We start from the raw sequence: 20,034 nt of genomic DNA, 5'->3' as shown, positions 1-20,034 counted from the left end.
TAGGACCTGCTGTGACAGAGGCTGGAAAGAGGAGCATGATCAGATTTAGAAGGCAAGACGATCCGTTTGCACCAACACACACTTAAACATTTCAATCGGACGAGGGGAGCAGCTCTGTACTCATTTGATGTGTGTTGTACGTTCACATTCAGCAGTCTGTATGAATTGCTACAGACTACAATGTGGAGACTGAGCAGCTCGATACTGACCCTCTCTGGTAGATGTACGTCCTGGAAAGGTGAATTTAATTGCCAGATTAGTTTCACATATTGAAATTTAGCACTTTGAGGTTCTCTCTCTCTCTCTCTCTCTCTCTCTCTTTTGTATGGTTTTATTCCCCCCCCCCCCCAGTGCTGCTAAATGCCCATCAACTTTAAACCTCATAAGCTCCTTAAATCTCGAGTATCTGTTGAAAACAAAAGTTTCTCGGGGCAGAAGCGGTTCACAGATGTGCTGCAGGCCTACACTTGACCTTCACACAGTCACTTTTACTGATTTGCAAACATTTTTTTACAATTCGTCCACTCATGATTCCATGTGATACATGAAACCTTGTCATCTCTAAGCAGTAACACCTGAGCAGACAGCAGGATGGCAAGACACACGACACAACTGTAATCAATTGGGTACCTTTTGGTATCGCATGATTAGCCAACAACTAACACTTTCGTTCAGAAGACACATTTAGATTTTCGGTTAAAACTTGTCAAAGCACTGCGTCCGACAAAGAAATCTACACATTTAACAATATTTCTTTTAATATGAAGATTAAACAAGCTTCAGTAGGCTGGTTCTGGGCCAATGCAGTTGCAGGGGTCCTCAGTATGTTATAAACTCATCGGAAACAGCACAATCGATGGTGTATTTGGCTTCTCTATATGTTCCGGGCAACTTTCCCTTTACAGTGTTTCTGTTAGATTGAGGACTGCTGTTCTGACCTAGAGAACAACAAGACAGGATGAGTTACTTTCTCACAGTCCTCGTGGAACTGTAGGGAAAGGATCGGGAACACGCTTCACTTCTGTCTCTGAACATTTAATTACCGCGGAGTAGATTACTCCCACTAAAGGCTCATTCCGATTCAATTAATTACTTTATTGGTATTACGGTTTAAACCACTCATGTTGATATCTTCACGTGAAGCAGCAGTCGTGAATCAGTGAACTATCTATTCATTGACATGTACAGTGAGTAGCTTTTTTGTATTTATTCGTTGTATGTCTTACAGGGGATAACTGTAATTGTGAGCTGAGTCCCTTTAGACAGTTTGACCCAAATCTTCACCCAAATGTACTTCACCCTCCCTGTGGGCAATTTTAACCTTAACAGAACTCAGAGCACGCACGTGCCTTTCGTTTTTGACTTTGACCCCGCTACAAAACACTTTAACAATGACACGTAGGCCTGTTTACAGGACGTGGGACTGGTAATGTGTTTTGAACAAAGAAAGAAAGGAGGTTTCGAAAATGTGCAAGTGAAGAAGGAGAGTGATTCATTTGATTCCACCACAGTCATGTTTAAAGAAGAGACTGCTGGAAGCGGACCGGTCAGTTTTATTCTGCCGGCTCTCAAAATATGACCACATGCCATCGCCAAAGAAGTGGCAGAAACTTCCACTGGAAATAAGGGAAATTAAATCGTAAGGTTTCGCCGGTTTAATTAAACGATGGGTTTAACTATAATTTCACAAGCAGTCATGACTACATAAGATAGACATAGCAGCCCTCAAGTCAACTGTTTTGGATGTATTCAGGTCAGAGCCATAAAAACAGACCTCCGCGTTTTTACGCACAATGCGATTGTGCTCATCTTCTATTTATTGCCTTTAAATCGGCGAGACTGCACGCGTAACACGGGGCGTCCACTCCAAATGGTGTTTTGGATAAAACAGATCAACATGAACCTCTAACGGAAACACAGACACCGGAGTTTATTAACATCTCTGCGCCCCATAATAACTCCGCGATGGGCGCTTTGGGAGCCGCCTCGCCATCTCTCGGTTCACTCGTCCACATTTAAATAACTGTTAACCCCCCGTCCGCGAGAATATCCGAAATTAGGCTACATTGTCTGCCTTGTTTGGATAGACTTTTAAGTTTATTGTCTAAATATGGTATATTAGTGCTCATATTCTGGCTCGACGTGATCCCCGGTGTCATCTCTAAGCGCTTTAGATCACCTTGTTATTGTTATCCCTATAATAATTTGGACAGTAGCAAGTCCGCGGTGAGCGCACAGCACTGCTCGCGATGTGTGCCGTAGCGCACTATTCGCACACGCGCGCGCGCGCGCACACACACACAGACACACACACTGACACTCGCGTCCGTAGACAGAGTTCACTTACCTTCATTGGGGGGGTAGATGATCGGAAACGCAGGAATAACGCAGGACAACAAAAGAGGTAAAATGAGAAGGAGTGATCGCGGATTGCTATCCATGGCGGCGGATCAGAGGTACATAACTCCATGAAGCCACTGACTGATCTGAGAGCGTCTTCTCTCCACTCGGCTTTCTCTCCCTCTCTCTTGCTCCGGCTCCCTCCGTTTGGAGCACTTTTCCGCTGGGTCCTACAGAGTCCGACAGACAGCAAAAGCACAGCGCTGAAGTTCACCACAGGTCACTTTAGATCAGGGGTCTCAAACTCATTTTCACTCCGGGCCACATCAGCATCACGGTCGCCCTCAAAGGGCCGGTTGTAAATGTAACTACTCCTAACATATTGGTAAATAACTGTCTCTGCATTTTATTATTGTTTATTCAAGTGTAAAAATATTGTACATGCAGTTATATAAATGTAAACATATATTTAAGCACATTTCTGTTATTATAACTTAAATCCTTTTAATTTAGGGTTAAGAAACCCACATTACTCTATCAAAGATCAAACTATTAAAGAAAATATCAAAGACAAATATCAAACAAGTTATTACAATAACTTTGTTCAAAGCTTAAAATCCTTTCAAGGGTGCGTTTGCACAATCCCACATTACGTATTGCATGTGTTTTAAAGCCACGTTTAAAGTAGTCTTCAATGTACTCACAATACATTTTCATGTCAAATGTACAGTAACCAGCCAAAGAGCTGCTTCTGTGTTTAAGTATCTCATAATTATGACTTTCTATCTGAGAATTATGACTTTCTATCATAGTTATGACTTTCTATCTCATAACTTCGACTTGCTATCTCATAATTTCGACTATGGGGATATTTTTATTATCAAGTCGAACTTTAAAAAAAAGAAAAAAAAAGAAATTGTACTTTTTTTATTTTTTATTATTTTTGCTGGCGGATTCGCGGGCCACATACAATGACGTGGCGGGCCGGATTCGGCCCGCGGGCCGGGAGTTTGAGACCCCTGCTTTAGATCCTTCACGTCTTTTTGACGTGAAAGACAAATCCAGCTCTTCAGCATATTTTAAAGGCTGAGTGGATGCAAACACTGAAAGTAGATTCCCTAAAATTGAGAGCAGGGAGGAGAATTATTAGGAATCTATCAAAAAGGGTGACACCATATGTCCCTGTGACCTATAACTCAATCTGCTTTAATCAAATAGAAAGTTGTTTTTTTTTAAATGGTTTGACCATGAACAGAATATATGTGACCTATTATTATTTCTTTTTTTTGTATTCAGATGTTTTCAATAAAACAGTCAAAAGTGGCCTGTGATTTTGAATCTTACTCAATAAGCGTCATGGTTTTCATTTAGACTGCAGAGGTAACCAATATTGCTCAATAGCTACACCAGCTGACGGTAACCTGTCACTCTTAATCCAGATTTTGAAATGGCGAGGAGCATAATGTTTTTTGTCCTTATTGTGGAACGAATTGAACCCAGTCGGTTGTTTTGGTCGGAGATGTAGATTATACGAACAGTGACTTTTTTAAATGGCAAAATGAATGCATGCAAGTTATTTGTTGTAATTGTGGCTGTGCACAAATAGTCATAATTCACTTTTTTATGTTTAAATATTTGAGTTGTAACATCCAATATTGACATGTATAACTTATAACTAATACCCTACATGTGAAAAAAAAGCATCATGTTTACCTATACTGTTCCCAAGTGTCCACACTTCTATTCATCATTGTTTAGAGGGACATATTACATGCTTGTATTTGGGTCGACTGTGTGCATTTTTCTGTGAGGGCCATTAGGGGCCCCTGACACCACAATACTTGATCCGCACTGAAAGACTGGGGTGGCAGTGTAACGTTAGGGCCCTCGCCGAGACGCCAGCTGTTGCGGTGGGGGGTTGGAGACTGGAGGTTTGGAAGGCATCTGACGTACGGGAAGCGTTAAAGGACACAGCACACACACAAGCAAGCTGAGAGACACTTGGATTTGTAGAAACTGCTAAATTAATTCTAATTACTTTATCATTTGCTGAATGCAATTTATTGTACTGTGTGGCTTCAGCAGGAGGTCTCACTCAGAGATACAAGAAGTGTCTAAAGAAATTCCTCTTGCATTGAATAAGGCAAGATGTTATCGGTTATGAAAAACTAATTTATTGAGCCTTATTTCAATATTTGACGAAAAACACAGAGGAGGATGCCAACAGTCACAGTTTAACTGATGCTCATGTTATGTTCCACTTTATGAACTCAATTAACTGTCTTTTAGAAGAGCAATTATTGAAAAATTGCAAAACATTGCTACATTTGAGGAAATGTGTATGAAAATGGCTGCACGTGTGGAGCATTACTCTCACATGCTGCTGCATTTTCAGGAGGAAAACCTTATTTTTGTATTTTATGTTATTTGTCTTTCTCAGTATACTATGTAGCTGGCGATGTGTTCAACAGTCCTTTAAAATTAACTGGTCGCATTTTACAAAGCATTTTAGAACAAATGACTTAACGGCGAACTCAGAGCACCGTCATACTCTGAGAGATTTATTGGTCTCAGGTCGTGGATGGCTACAGTGAAAAATGATGCCGCAAGGTCTCTGGCCACATTATTAAGAGGCTGTGGCATGTGGATTTACAGCAGGTTTTAGACAGACCAGCCTTCGTCATACATCATCTTCTACATCCCACTAATTCACTTATTACACACTGAAAGAGATTAATACAAGAGGCCCCACAGCGAACAATCAATTCCAAGGCTGCTCGTTCTGGGCTTGTAGTTTTCAGATATGAGGATGCCGTTTCAAAGGAGAACATTCGGAGGAAACTACTGCCTTTATTTTACAATACTTCATACAGTAAAGATGATAAATTGTCAGAATTGGAAATACACCAGAAGTTGGAAAATAAAAGGGAATTATGAACTTAATATATTCTTAATTTGAATAATATTACACTTTACATGCACTTTTCCTAAGTTCAACATACAAAAAAATAAACAGAACAGGTGAACATTACAATATTTACACCAATATAGTCAAAAAAAAGAGTCGACAGAGGATAAAAAGTGATCATAAGCATTCTCGTATAAATAAGCACAATAAAGTATTAATATGTTCATATTGCGGCATAAGAAATAACTTGACAGGCAAATGTAATCAGTAGTAATCGGTTTCATTTGGTTGTCTGAAAGGCGCCTTCACTGTGTTTTTAGTCAATAAACGTGCATGTTAGTTCAGGCTCATTGTTGAAAATCTGTCTTGTGATTGTGGTGGATTGGTAAAATGCGATGGGTTCCTCCCGTCCATCCGCTCCAGCATTTCCTTCGCCCCCCCCTCTTCTCAATGAGCGCTTGTCCATTCTTGAACTCTTGCCAATGGAACAATCCAGTATATGAGATGGAGGAAAATATTGATTGAGAGCCGCAATTGTAAGCCACGATGTGTCTTGACATGGCTGTATCGGGCTGCAAACTCACAGAACAGATGTTGTTTAGGAGCAGCTTTGAAGCTGCCAAAGCCTGGCCTCCTTACACAGCAACATACCAACAAACAAACAGAGAGGATGACTGTGTTTACTGCTCGCTGTCAGTACCTTCTTCCTCCCTGTGGTTCTCAGGCGGCACATTCCTCCGTATTCACAGCGCACAGAAGGAGGAGAAGCCAGCGGACTGCTGGCATGTAACACTACCCCCCCCCCCCCCCACACACACACACACACACACTCACACACCAAACATCATACCAGCAACGCTTTCTTACCATCGCCAGCACCACCACTCTTCACCCCTTCATTTAGTTGCAGCCCTACAGGGGATTCTAAAACTGATGAGAATTGCTATGGCTTGATTATTGTTTGAAATAAAGCACAATTCAAGTTTTCTTATGTACATTACACCCACGTGTATCATAACGATACTAATAAAACATATATCCTTCCATTGAAGAGAAGTACTTATAATACTGACATTATTTAGTGAGGTGGAACAAAGCACCATTCCTTTAACCTTTTTTTTTGTTGACAAAAAGCCCCAATTGTTTTATGTCCCCAAACAATAATAATTTATTGAAAGGCTGTACAAACTACCAACATGTACTCGCTACCATTTAGTAGAGACGGGACTACTTTTCTCCCTCCAAAAAAAAAAAGAATCAGTGCTGTTGTCAAAAAGCATAACCTGATTGCATGGGAAGGCGTATAGCATGGCTGCGTGTCGTTAGCATGGAATTTTGGCTTTTTGCGTGTCGTTTTCACGGCACAAGGATAACGCTGTGAAACAGCTTTTCCCGCGTCACTTAACGCTGCGTCATTACACTGAAACAGTTTGGTTTGGGCAACAAAATCACGTAGTTAGGTAAAGGATAAACAGGCTTGAAATAACCATGTCAACTAAGTAAAATACGTACGTATGCAGTATAACATAAGAACAGAAAAAAACATCACTAACGTAAAAAGAAACAACATTTTGGGACACCGGTGCATGGCATACAAATGACACATAAAAAGCAATAAAGGGGTTCTTATTGCACGCTAAACGACCTGCAACTTTGTTGTGTCATTCATATGCCATTTGGTGAGAGCGGGCTGAATAGCTCGATCAAAATCAGAGTAACTCAGTGCCTCTGATTTTGATCTCTGACAGTTTTGCACGGTTGCAACAAATTTCGAGTGAAAGTTTGTGATTCAGCATTCAGTCATTGTGTTTGAGACACGTTAACGTCAGCGTCACACAAGGAACGTTCATTCTTATCGAATGATGAATGTGCCTAGTTGAGTGTGTCGAGATGTTTACACAAAGAAATCAAGTGCCACCCCCACCCCCCCCCCCACCCTCCCACTTCCCATTTCCTGTATTTGCACCCATGATTAATTGGGTCATGGTTCATGTGGCAAATTCTCTTAGTCACCCTCTGAGAGACAGCTCTGATACAGACAGGCCTGCCATAACAGGGTCCCTGTGAGACAGCGCAGAGCTCTTTATTTCTTTCCACATCCAGCCACAATAACGTCCCATCAAACTGCAATACAGAGGCTGACAGGGATGAGAGTATGAAGCATGATGGATGCAGATTCATGGATTTGCTGTTATTTACGTTTTTAATTTTTTTTATAAAATATAGAACAGAAGAAAGGATTATTGTCCATTGCTATAAAGGACTGTCACCCTTTTTTTTAAAATGATTTTCCTGAATAAGGTATGTCAGTTCCTGTGAAACTACTTGGATTATCGGTCGGTGGTGCCGTTTCATTGTCTCTTCAGGGTGGATATTGTTGCTCATGCAAAGCAAACTGATTAACCGGCAAAATGTATGACTTGTAACTTCCCACATTCCTGAGGATTTATTTTTTTTCCTGAGAAAGACTGACTGGAGGATCAAAGCCTTCACGAAGCAGCTATAGGTTACATCACTACTTACTTCTATCTACAGTTTACATTGGAGAGAGAGCATTATAACAGAGGTCTAACTCGATGTGAATGTGAAAAGCCCTGAAACAAAACAGTCTGACGTGAGCGTTTATTTACCGGAGGGCAGCTAAACAAGGCTTAACCACAAGGGCTGGTAATTAGAGAGGGAGGAAACAACATTTGGTCTCCTTGATGCCATTGAGGTTTTGTTACAAGGAGACACGAAAATACGAACAAGCAGACAGAAACTCTCTCTCTCTCTCTCTCTCTCTCTCTCTCTCGCTCTCTCTCTCTCTCTCTCTCTCTCTCACTATCGTGAGGAGTAAGATTTTGACGATGGGTCTTTGGTTGGTTATAAATCATTAAAACCAACCTAATGATCTATTTACCTTCTTTCTTTTTCTAAATATCAATCCATGAACCTTGCATTCCTTATTGTTAGTATATAAAACCATGGTTCCCCGACTCAACTACAATTCAAAGCAGTCATTTTGCATCATGAAATGTGTCGAGGCAAAATACTAAATCAGTAATTTGACTGCAATAACAATAATACTAATAATAATAATGAACTCATTTCATTGTGTTGCAACATGACAGCCACGGCCAAGTACTGCCTGTGATAATTAGCTAAAGTGAGTGGAAGCATTGCGTCGTCTGGGAAGTAGTTCTGTCCGAATAAAAGAGGACGTCGCCATAGAATGAGCTCTCATCAATCTTTGAAGGGCACTGTCTTCACTCCCTCTGCTGTCCCTCTGCCAGTATTGTCTTGGATATTATTCCTCCTCCATCTGCCGTAGGATTAGATTCACACACACACACACACACACACACACACAGAAACCCAGGTTTTAGAACAATGTCTGTCTAATAAGACCTTGGAAGCAATGAACTTGACTTATAAAACCACTAATGAGTGACAGAAATGCAGATATGCAATTTAATTAGTAAATTTAACTTTCATGACAAACAATGAGGCGAATAATCAAATAATCAAATAATCAAAGTTAAAAACCTCAGTTTATTCATCAAAAGAACGTAGAGTTGATTATTTGGTTTGGAGTTTCTTCAGCTGGGATTATTTTGTGTCAGAACTTGTCATTGAAGACAATGTCTTCAACAATAAATCCAAATGTGAGCACAGTAAGTAGCGCATATCAATCAAAAGTAACAAAGGTGACATCAGGCACTTTACTGAATGTGCGTGCGCTTCCCTGTATTCTTTCTAATGCTCCACTCTTGGAGCACCGGTCTTAGACAGTCAGGTCTGTTGCTGCGCTGTTGCAGAGACATTTAACTAAAATATTCAGGAGAAAAGCACCTTAATTATACAGATGATGGAGTACAGGCCCTGAAGTGTGTGTGTGTGTGTGTCAGTATCACACAGCTTCCATAATAGCATCTAATTGGCCTATAGCTCCGCAGATCCCTCACTCTCATTGGGTGCATCTGTGTTCTCTAGACTGTTGCTGCAGCAAATGATTTTTTCCTGAACAGGCACATTTATATGTTGAGATATACACACACATATATGTATGTATGTATGTATGCATTTTTGCACAGCATAGATATGCAAAGCATACATATACAGACACATAGACAAGTGTGCATCAACACTCACTCGCTATGCACGTCCACACAAACAAAGTGAGGTGTATTGTGACAGACTGCTGTGTTTACTTCTGGTGCTGCGGGAGAGGAAGACGAGACAAAATGGAAGACACAGTGGAGTCAGGAAGCACAAACACACACACACACACACACACACACACACACACTTGTTGCCTGCTTCCTGCCAAAGTTGTTAAGGTTACCTGAGCGACACACAGTCAAGCTGTTTGGGGAAAGAAATGGCATCTGGAGCACTGAGTGACACTGAACAGCCTCGCATACGCACTAATTATATTACATTCATGTGATTATTTCAACACCTACTCATTAAATGACCCTCTCAGCCTACACAGTGCAATAAGTTCAATGAGAGTGTACAGTTTGATTTATTTGTGAAGGAAAATGTATCACGCTTTGACACAGAAGCATGTACTGTACATAGAACATGAGGATTAATGAGCTCCGCAAAAGTACAGTTGTTGCTTTGAGGGGCCAGTTTCACTCGAAGCAAAAGCTGAAACAGAACAGGATGTAATGCAAATGTCTTAATAGTGATGTCTTTGTCTGCTGTTGTAAACCCCCCCATGTGAGTATTTCTGTGTTTCTGTCATCTGCTGCTACTCTTGCCTGTGGAGCTATGAACAGTTGGCAAGCATGGTGCAAACCAAGGCTTTGGGTGTGGTGCACATCTACATTTAATTCCAACTGCATTAGTAAAACCTTGTGTTGCAAAAAATAATATCCAGAGCGTCCTGGCTAAGTTCTTACTGGAAGCCTCACTGTGATGTGTTTGATGCAACACTCACTAACTGTGCTACAGTGCATGATATGCAGATTGCAAGCCTACTGAAACCATCGCTGAACATTTCTTACATTGTAAGTATTCATGAGTGAAACATCACGAGACAAACCTTTCAACCACAAGGCATTTCAACCACTGTAAAGTAGTGCCAAGGAGTACTTGCCTTGAACTTTTATGTGTTTAAAAGATGAGAAGTCTATTAGAAGCAGATATAAACTTTTTCATAATCATAACAACCGCAAGAGTTACTTTAGATTCATTATCTACCCGCAGCCAAACAAGTATTAAGCCTTAACGTTCTACATGTTGGGGGATGTTTTGAATGCAGCAATACATGTGCCGTTAAAAGGAAATTATGGAGCATTAAAGAGAATTATGGAAACTGTTAGAAAGTGCAGTCTACTCATGGATAAGTAAACCAAACTCCGTCAAAGAACTCAAGTAAAACGTAGGATAGCGAGGTTGAGTTGCCGACGTGAACAATTATGTGTGCTTCTTCGACTGGGTGTGATTATATTTGCTCAGTTGAAAAGAATCGCATCGACTCACGATAAGAGGTTGTCACATGAGTGATTATACATTGCTGAAGATGCTCAAATTGCTTGCTCATCAAATAAACTGCACACGAGGACAAAAACCACCATCTATGAAAAATAAGAATCGACTTGTTATTACCCACAGTGTGTCTGCTGGATGCCTTTCATCTTTTCCAGCGACACTTTGCCATAAAAGAAACTGTTACAAAAACAACTGATAGATGTCCAGCCCGGGCTGAATGATCCACCCGAAGCCATTTAAAATAACTCATATGTGTAGACGGTGGTATTTTTAGGTGGAAAATATTGGGAGTGCAACAACAGATTAAAAAAAATCAGAAAATACAGTAATTTTACAATTTGACATAATGTGCTATCATAATGCTTTGTCTTGGATAACCGCTACACATTTCACCTGTTTGTTTGCGGCTGGTGGGCACCGTTGTTTTGTTCATGATGACCACAGTTACTATCTTCTTTAAAAAGGTGCAAGATTCTAAGATTGGGAGTTTTCTAATGCCTCTCAATGCCTCTCAACATGTAGACAGCGAGCTAGCAGCTCGTAACTAACTTCGCTAACATCGCTAACAGTGCAAACCACGGAGAAAGTCTTGACGGACCTAACGAGGGGTAAGCAGAGTTTTGGTGCTACGCTTCCACAATGACGCGGTTGATCGAATCAGCTATAACAGCGCCCGTGAGTTAACCAGTGGGGCACGCTCACATGCGCTAACATGCACTGAGAGCACGGCGCGGCCGGCGCGGCTATGTCAACAAAGCACAGAGAAGCTGGGATAAGAACACACAGAGTGAGAGCGACTGGGCACTTGACATTGCAAGTATGGGGCCTTCCCAACATAGTGGCCTCTTGTACCAAGTGCACTAAAACACCATTTAAAAACCTTTCTTTCAGCCACTGACCTTACATTGAATTATAACGACAAGTAACAGCAGCAATCAGGTTGTTTCATGTCGTATGTCAATCCAGAGGTATATATACATTACTAAGTTACTCAGTACAGCTAAAGCCACATTTTTCTTCTGCTGTGCCCTACTTGCCTGAAATGCCTCGTTGCTACTGTATGTGTATGTACTTTATTCTAAATCACTGTTTACGAATGATTGAAAGCAACAGTTCAGGTCAAGACGAGCCAATGACTCCATCATTGCTCATCACAACCAACCCCGTTCCCGTGACAAACAACCGGCACTTCATCGTGGATCAGGTATGCTGGCATCCATTATCCCATTATTCTTCGGTGCAGTCGGAGGATGTATATCCTCTGGCGCACATGGTTACCATCAGCGCGACTCTCACCACAAAACCACAGTGTTAGTCTAATCTCTAAATACCGTGTGTAATGGGCCCGTGTCATTATGTTGCTTCGTTTTATGACACACACACACGCAGTCCTCAATACGGCACAGCGATGAGTGTGTGTTTGTATCACATCCAAAACAGAAACGGAAAAACCCACATCAGTCCTCACAGCGGCTGTCTTTCACGTGAAGAGTGTCTGATGCTCTTCCTGTCTTGTTTCAGACGCTTTCAGTGCATTCTGGAGAGGGCTTAACACGCTTTTCCCGACATGCAGGCACACGGTATGAACCCTCCCTCCACTTTTGTGTCAGGCTTTTATCTCTGTGGGTTCATGGGTAAGGTGGGGGCTTGCCTAAAGTCGAGACATTTGGGTAAACTTATATGGAGTGGTCTCGTGTGACGTCACAGTTTAGCTGTCGGCCATGTTGGAGTACACACAAAGCCACTGGCATGCACGGCTGAGTCGCATAACCTATCGATCATGGTGAACTTTTGTGCTGTCTTTGGTTGTGGCAGCAGAGCTGATAGACAAGAAAGCATTCTTTCGTTTGCCAGCGGTCATCACACATCAAGGAAATGACACGAAGGAGCTATCCAAGCGACGTCGCGAGAAATGGCTGTCACGCATCTCTCGAGATATAAAGGAATGGAATTTGGCGTACACTCGAGTATGTGCGGATCACTTTATAAGTGGTCAGTGATTTTATTTACAAATTCGTTTGTGAACAGTATTTAATAAAGGAAATATAAATTAAACTTGGACATGAGAAGGTTACCGAAGCTTCATCGGCCCGTGACAGCAGTCGGTACCAGAGACGTGTCGAGCGTGTACAACAGGCGAAACACAGAGATGCAGCCTCAGCATTGCTTGATATGAGTTTAACGTCAGATCATATATATATATATACGTATATATATATATGTATATATATATATATATATATATGTGTGGGGGGGGATGAAGTTAGGAGTTAGTTGAAAGTGAATTCCTACACACACGCACACAATGACATGCACGTACAATGTAAACAAACACACGTGTCTGTTTGCGCTGAGTAAACATTGAATATTGCTAAATATCTGACCAGATCTGTATATATTTACCCTCCCAATGACGAGATGAGAATTCTCGACGACCGTTGCTTTGACGTCTCGGACCCATCCACTGACAAACTGATTATAAGCGTCGAGCCCTTTGTAGCACTCCAACTCGTCTTTTGTGTAAGGACTCGGGGTGTTCACGAGATACGCGTAGATGTTGGCGTAGTTTACCGATGGAAGATAAGTAGGATCGGCACTGAAACCATCTGCACTCATCGTATAGGGATCCAAGTTACCAATAACCTTCAATTTGGCCAGGTAGCGAACCTTTGATGCACTATCCAGTGATTCAAAGTATTGTATTTTCGCCGCACTTCCTTGTTTACGCGCCGCCATGTAGGATCTGTATGTACTCCAACATGGCCGACCGACCTCGTAACTAAGGAGATCGTGACGTCGGTGAGACCACTCCATTATCCTCTGTCTGTCTTTAACTGTCACTATCTCTCTTTCGACATCTCGCCGACTACCAATACTCATCCTGAGAACAGGGATTACCTCCGTTTGTCTTCATTAGCATAGAGGCTAACAGGCCCTTTGCTGGAGCCCGTGGGAAGCAGCTGTAATTGCTGAGATAGCTGTAGACTAAACCACTAAAGGAATCTGTAGAGCTGTGTGCACGCATGTCAGTGGAGGGATTTCAGCGATGAACTTCACCTTGACACTCATGCCTCAAGCTGCTCTTTTCTGTCTTATATCTCTGTGTGGGCACTGCATGTTAGAGGAAAGCGCCGAAGAAACAACAGCCCAGAAAACGACTGCGCAGCCAGCTGTTTCTGAATATCATCCTAGGAATTTATCAACAAGCATAATTCTGGCACCAACCTCCTGTGGCGGTACGAAGATTTCCATGAAAAGATTAATCACACAAATTTAGCTAGCTGCTTATGAGGGGTATTTTTGACTTTCCAATTCATCTGCATGAATGCAGGAATGAATTACCCTTGCATATCTGAACTACTAGGGAGGAGAGGTTGTTTGATCCATTCTAATATATGGATGATTGCAAATACACTTTGATTCAAATTATGAAGCCTGCACTCATCCTCAAAAACTCCCTATACAGTCCAACTCTGCAGCTGAAAATTGCAAGGCACAAACAAACACGAAAATTACAGCAACTGTGCCCAATTAGGGGATATTTTTGCATCGCTTTCTGTGGTTCTATGGTTGATTAGCTGCCTGTTCAGGTAAATAGTTACCATTGAGTACATCTGGAGTTCAAAGAGTTCAAATGTGACTCCAAATGTTACTGTGAAATTCAAAGGCGTTTGCAGGAGTTATATCAATAAAATAGGCTTAGAGAGTTGATTATATTAATTCAATAGTTAGCTGAAAGTTGAAGGTTGCCATGCTGCACCAGTGAGGAGATTTATTGATATAGTGCTGGTTGTTTGAAGTTACTAGCATTGATGTTCTTGTTGTGTTAAAAGAAGAGGAGGGATAGGAAACCAACAATGGAGGATGACTATGAACCTTGCCTGTATATAGTATACATTGTTTGTGTTAGTCAACATGCATTATGATTCATACTGCAATCCCAAAGTGCAAAATTACATCATTGTTGACAAAGAGGGTATAACAGAAAAGAAGGGCAAGCAAAACCACAGACGGCGCAGTACGATTAATACTCTATGTAAGCACACACTATGCTAATTTGGCCTGGGGTTGCCCAGCTTGCGTGTTCAATGCAACCAACATTCACGCACATGCCGGTGGCACGATGTCACTGACTCACACGCTGAGCATCATCCCAGCTATTACCTTCAAATTACCAATTTTTCTTTTTTTTTGAGCTTCAGCAGATAGCAATATACTGCGCAGTAGAGAAACAACACGCGTGATTTATAACCTGCTCACCAATTGAGGCTGGCCTTGCATGTTCATTCTTTTTCACAATCTGTACAACAATTCACAAAACTATTGTTGTCTTTCTCAAGTGATTATGTCAAGTCAGTGGAGTGTGTATCCAGGGATGGCATTCACACACAAAGACACATACACTTTCACTCAGATTTCAGCAGACCTGTCACAGCAGAAAAAGATGCTGTGTTACAAAGTCCCCACTGTTAAAAGCACTTTCTTAGCACAAGATTGCCATCATTCATTTTCTTCTTTAAACCATTACTTTATAACTAGAAACCAAGTTTGAACTTATGAACAACTGGGGCAACCCGTGGTGTGGCAGATCCCGACTGAATAAACCGAAATAGATAATGAAAGGTGAGGACTGGTGGAGTTTGGCAGTGAGGTTGGCTGGAGCCTTCTCCAAAGGATTGATTGATTGTGATTAGAGGTGCCATGCTGTCTGCCAAGGTACTCCGGCACCACATAGATTCTGCACACTTTGCCAACCCACCCAGCTTCCAGTTCCACCGTCCTCCCATCTCTCCTCTCCTCCTCTTCATCCAGCTATCAACAGGAAAGCATTTGCCAGGGGCAGAACCACACTTCCCGTTGGCAATGCCTGACATCTCCAGTCAAAACAGCATTGTAATTGTCTTGCCTGAAAAAAAAAGAAGCTTGATTGCACTGTCTGGTTAAATGAAGAAGCGCAACACCGCTTTCCTTCTTCCACACTTGAACGCTCCTGTCTCTCTTTCCATCCCTCCCGAACTGTTGTCTATACTTCAGAGCCAATGCCTTTCCAGGGGCTGCCAGGTCAGAGAACTCAGCTGCATGTCAGACATCTCACTCTGACAGACTACCCTCCCTCCTTTCTTCTTTCTCTGCCAACCCCCCCCCCCCCCCCACACACCTCATCCTCCCATAGGCTTTCATGGAAAGTTGCCATCTTTTGTTGTGCCAGAAGCTGCATCTGAACACTCCTCCATCCCTCTCATACCAAACCGAGGTAGAAGAGTTATTCAGGATTGGATTATTGTACTCCTTACGAAAGCAAGACATCATATTTTGGACCATCCAGGACAGGGCAGTACTGTCTTTTCTTGTGTAGTAAAGTAACAGCAATCAGGGCAGTCTGACAGCTGGGACGCCTGTTTTAAGGATTCTGAGGATACTAATTCACTCTGCTGTCCTCAACTGGTCTCACACAAACCCTGAGTCAATCAGTCAAAGTAAACAATCGAGATAATATCCCTTTTGCGATGGCGATCTGGCAAAGAAGGCAGCAAAGACAATTTCAATGAAATAAAAACAAAACATTATCGAAAAAAAGCTTAAGTCCACGCATCAACAGAGGAGGTTAAACAGACACAGACAGTGTATGACACATATATAGACAAAAACGCAACAAGACATGATGAAATTGTTACACATCGTTGCAAGAACAGTTTGTGGTTCAAACTAAAATAAAATAAAAATAGCAAAACTTCTGATATGCATTTCTTCTTGCATAATATATTCAGGTCAGGCTTGTCATAAAAGCACTGTGAAATCTATCAGTTACAAACTCACAGATACACAAATGTAGCGATGCTTGATGTATTGGCAAACTGATGTGTTTACACAAACACATGCAGGCCGACTGCCAGAACAGAAAGCCAAATGTGATATAGCTTTCCGCAAGATGCATCCAGACCCCCACCTTCACACCTCATGGCCATTTATGTTGTGTTTGATCACCTATAGATTTACAGTGGACCACCTGTGAGACTCAAAAAAGCAAGCACAGACACGCATCCACACACACACGAAATACAAGCAGCTGGCGGACAGAAGACATCCAGTACAAGAGAGCTATGATTGATGGATACAGACAGAGGAACAAATGAAACCAATCAAAACTAATCAGGAATGGCAGCTCAATACATCGGAAGCTGGGCAAACATAAGGAATATGTCCGCGGGTTGACAAGGATGCGGCTACATCCTCTGATTACAATAGCGGCCTGCCATACTGTATACAATCTGTTTCACTGTTAGTCTCAGTTCAGTGTTTACCTTCAGCAGTGGATGATGAACAATGACTTTCATGGGAAACAGATAAACAACGTTTTACTGACATTGGAAACGGTCACTGGGTTTTAGCCGAGGATAGAGCACAAAATAAAACCGGCCTGAATTGACTGCATTGAGCTGTGGGTTATAACTGTACAGCGGTTGACAAAACACTTTAGGAAAGGGGATTTATTACTGTAATTAGCATAACTGAGCTAAAGCAAAACATTTAGCTGGCAATCATCACTTTTACGTGTGAGTTTTCCAGATTACTTGCATGTAGATTGATTACAATACAGTTGAACATATTCGATGGGTCAAGACAAGACGAAACATGCCCAGCAAAGAGAAGCAGCAGCTTTCACTGTTTGAGAGACTATTTTTCCCCTTTGCATGACTGATGTTTTCCATCTGTCCAGGAGGAGCTTTGGCCTTTTTATTATGAGTTGTGCCTGACTGTTTCAGAAAGTTAAAAAAGTAAATAAAGTGGACAGTGCAGACCCCTGTCTGATGATCTGTGGAATGGGAAAATATGTCATCGTATTATGTGAAGTTTTAAAGGATGTAAGTACTAAAAGTGCAGAGACAAAACAGTAGTTTCAGTAGAAGATTTTAATTAGTTTTCAATCCAGGTGTCTTGTTATCTGTTATCTTGTACACTGTTTCTTTCTTGGTAAGACGGAGACACAGAGAGGCCTTGACTAACAGACATCCTTTGTCTGAAATACTTTTACTTCCTTTGTGACGCCTCATCTGAAGTTGTAAAGGCGTGAACCTTTGCATGCATAAATGATGTTGAATATTGCATTTCGTCGAAGAAGGTTTCAAGCAGTCTACTGAATACGTAGTTGCTGTGCTTTCTTCCCTCTTGTGCAAGAGAATAAACCGAAAAAGACAACTTTGAATCTTCTGATGACTTCATTATTAATTTGAGAACATAAACTCTCTCCTCCCAATTAACCGAGACATTTTCCACCACATCTGAAAGGAGTTTTCAATCACTTAAGGACAGAGCAAACAGCACTTATCAGTTCTGTGTATTGGCCTTAAAGCTCAAAGGTTTAGGAAGTTAGAAGTAAAACAGGGTGGGAACCTATTAATAGTTTGGAAGTAGTTAGCACAATATAGTGATTAAGCATTGGTGGGATTGCTGTATGGGTGTATTCTTTCTTCTAGTTACACTGCGGTCTGCTGCATCCTGTAGAGCTGGGGGCGTTGGTTGGTGAGACCGTTTATTTGAGCAGGAACAGCAAATTTCAGCATTATGAATGACTTTCTCCAATCTGAAGGTTATTCATTAAGCCTTTTTCATTGTTATTGTGCTCCAAACATGTTGACAACAGATGTCTTACTGGTACTGGCATCACAAAGTACTGGCGATAAAATAAAGTCACAGTAACTGTACCATTAACCGTATATCTGCAGAGAATCTACAAGCGCTGATTGAGGCATTTAACTCCTTACAACACACACACACACACACACACACACAAGCATACAAACACATTAACACATCATGGTGGTGCAGTTAGCCACTCTTCATAAAGCAGCAATGTTTTCTTAAGCAACCACTAAAGATAAATTAACTTCAATACTTAATGGGTATGTTCCTCACAAACACACACACAAACTCCACACATTCAGAAACACAAATCACTTCAGCGGATGTATCAACAGATGTTGTCAAAAAGAGACGCCTTGTTTTAAAATTACAACAAAGAACCTGAAAGTGAGGTGAACACCTCTACAGCATTACTAAGGCTTGTTTTGTTCTGGAATTTATACTATTTAGGACAATAAAATGATACTTATTTTAGACTTTGCATCATGATTACCCCTTAGGTCAACTACGTGAGCGAAGGTATTTCCCCTGATACATTAGAAACGGAAGAGAATTCACAACAGAAGGTGGAATATCACAAAAAATAGTGAAATGTCATGTGGGCACACAGGCACTGAAGCAATGCCTTCTAAAAATATAACGCGAATAAGAAAGCGCTGATTGAGGCATTTAATATTGGGCATGCTGATTATCAAGTGGACAATGAGGTGTGGTGTGGCCACATGGAGCAAAATAGAGGCTTATCCCTTTGTTAAAATTGTGTGTGTGTGTGTGTGTGTGTGTGTGTGTGTGTGTAGCAACTTGTCTCCGGCCACCCAGTCTACAGAGGCATCGGGGAGCTTTTCTGCAAAAGACAAGTCTCTCTAGAAATGCCACGGGTGTTTCACGTTCATGTGTTTGCTGTTACTGTGTCCCTGGCCTGTATTAATGATCATTGAACTACAGGATTATTTCTGACAGCAACAATTATGATCCGTTTATAAAATACTGAATTCACATGATGGGTAATTCCTCCGTTGTAAACAGAGCGTAAGTGGTCCACTTTTTGAAGTATACAACTGAAGAATGCCAAAGTTACTTGCTAAGCTACGGAAGAAAAACAGGAGAGGCTTTGTCCCGTGATGTTGTAAATGCTGTCAGAGGCTTTCTTTTGATCACAATTGAAACCCAAATGAAACTAAAATTGTCAGACAGGGAATTTTTATTTTTTTAATCCATATTCATACAGTTCAAAAATCCAAACCAGTAAATGTTACATGAAATATAAAGATAATGGTTGTGCTACACCACTTAAAGGTTTTAAAAGGCACAGGCCAGCTGGAGTCATTGAGGCCACATGCCATCAATAAATCACCTTGGAAAGAAGTACATCTTGTGTTCCAGACAATCACAGTGTTGAGTTGCCCTCCCAACAGGCCTTTCCTCTGCTGCAGCTAGCTTAAGTCATTACCCAGTGTGAGGACGATGATGTCTCCCCTGGAGATGGTCAAGAGGTAAATTGGAACTGAAGTGAAGGGTTCTGTGTCCACTGTGCAGAGCAGGGCCCAGACAAAAACCCGGGGGTATCCGGGCCCCTCGTTAGCAGCCTGCCCTACATGTTTTCATTTGCTGGCAAACTGCAGGAGGTCAATTGCTGCTAAATTACCAGCTTTGGCTGGGAA

The 20,034-nt window shown here is 41.5% G+C and overlaps 1 protein-coding gene across 1 annotated transcript in view; it reads right to left on the bottom strand.

The window, feature by feature from the left end:
• The window catches only part of epha3 (eph receptor A3), a 103,199-nt gene extending 100,727 nt beyond the window's left edge, over positions 1-2,472 (bottom strand). Inside the window, exon 1 of the mRNA XM_079276732.1 lies at positions 2,348-2,472. Coding sequence (XP_079132858.1) covers positions 2,348-2,441 — 94 coding nt within the window. The 5' untranslated portion in view covers positions 2,442-2,472. The remainder of the gene's footprint in view (positions 1-2,347) is intronic.
• Between the last annotated feature and the right edge of the window lie 17,562 nt (positions 2,473-20,034).

The sequence above is a fragment of the Melanostigma gelatinosum genome (assembly GCF_949748355.1).
Source record: "Melanostigma gelatinosum genome assembly, chromosome: 10".
Taxonomy (NCBI): domain Eukaryota; kingdom Metazoa; phylum Chordata; class Actinopteri; order Perciformes; family Zoarcidae; genus Melanostigma; species Melanostigma gelatinosum.
The sequence above is the reverse complement of the archived record's forward strand: the minus strand, read 5'-3'. Positions and strand labels throughout refer to the sequence as shown.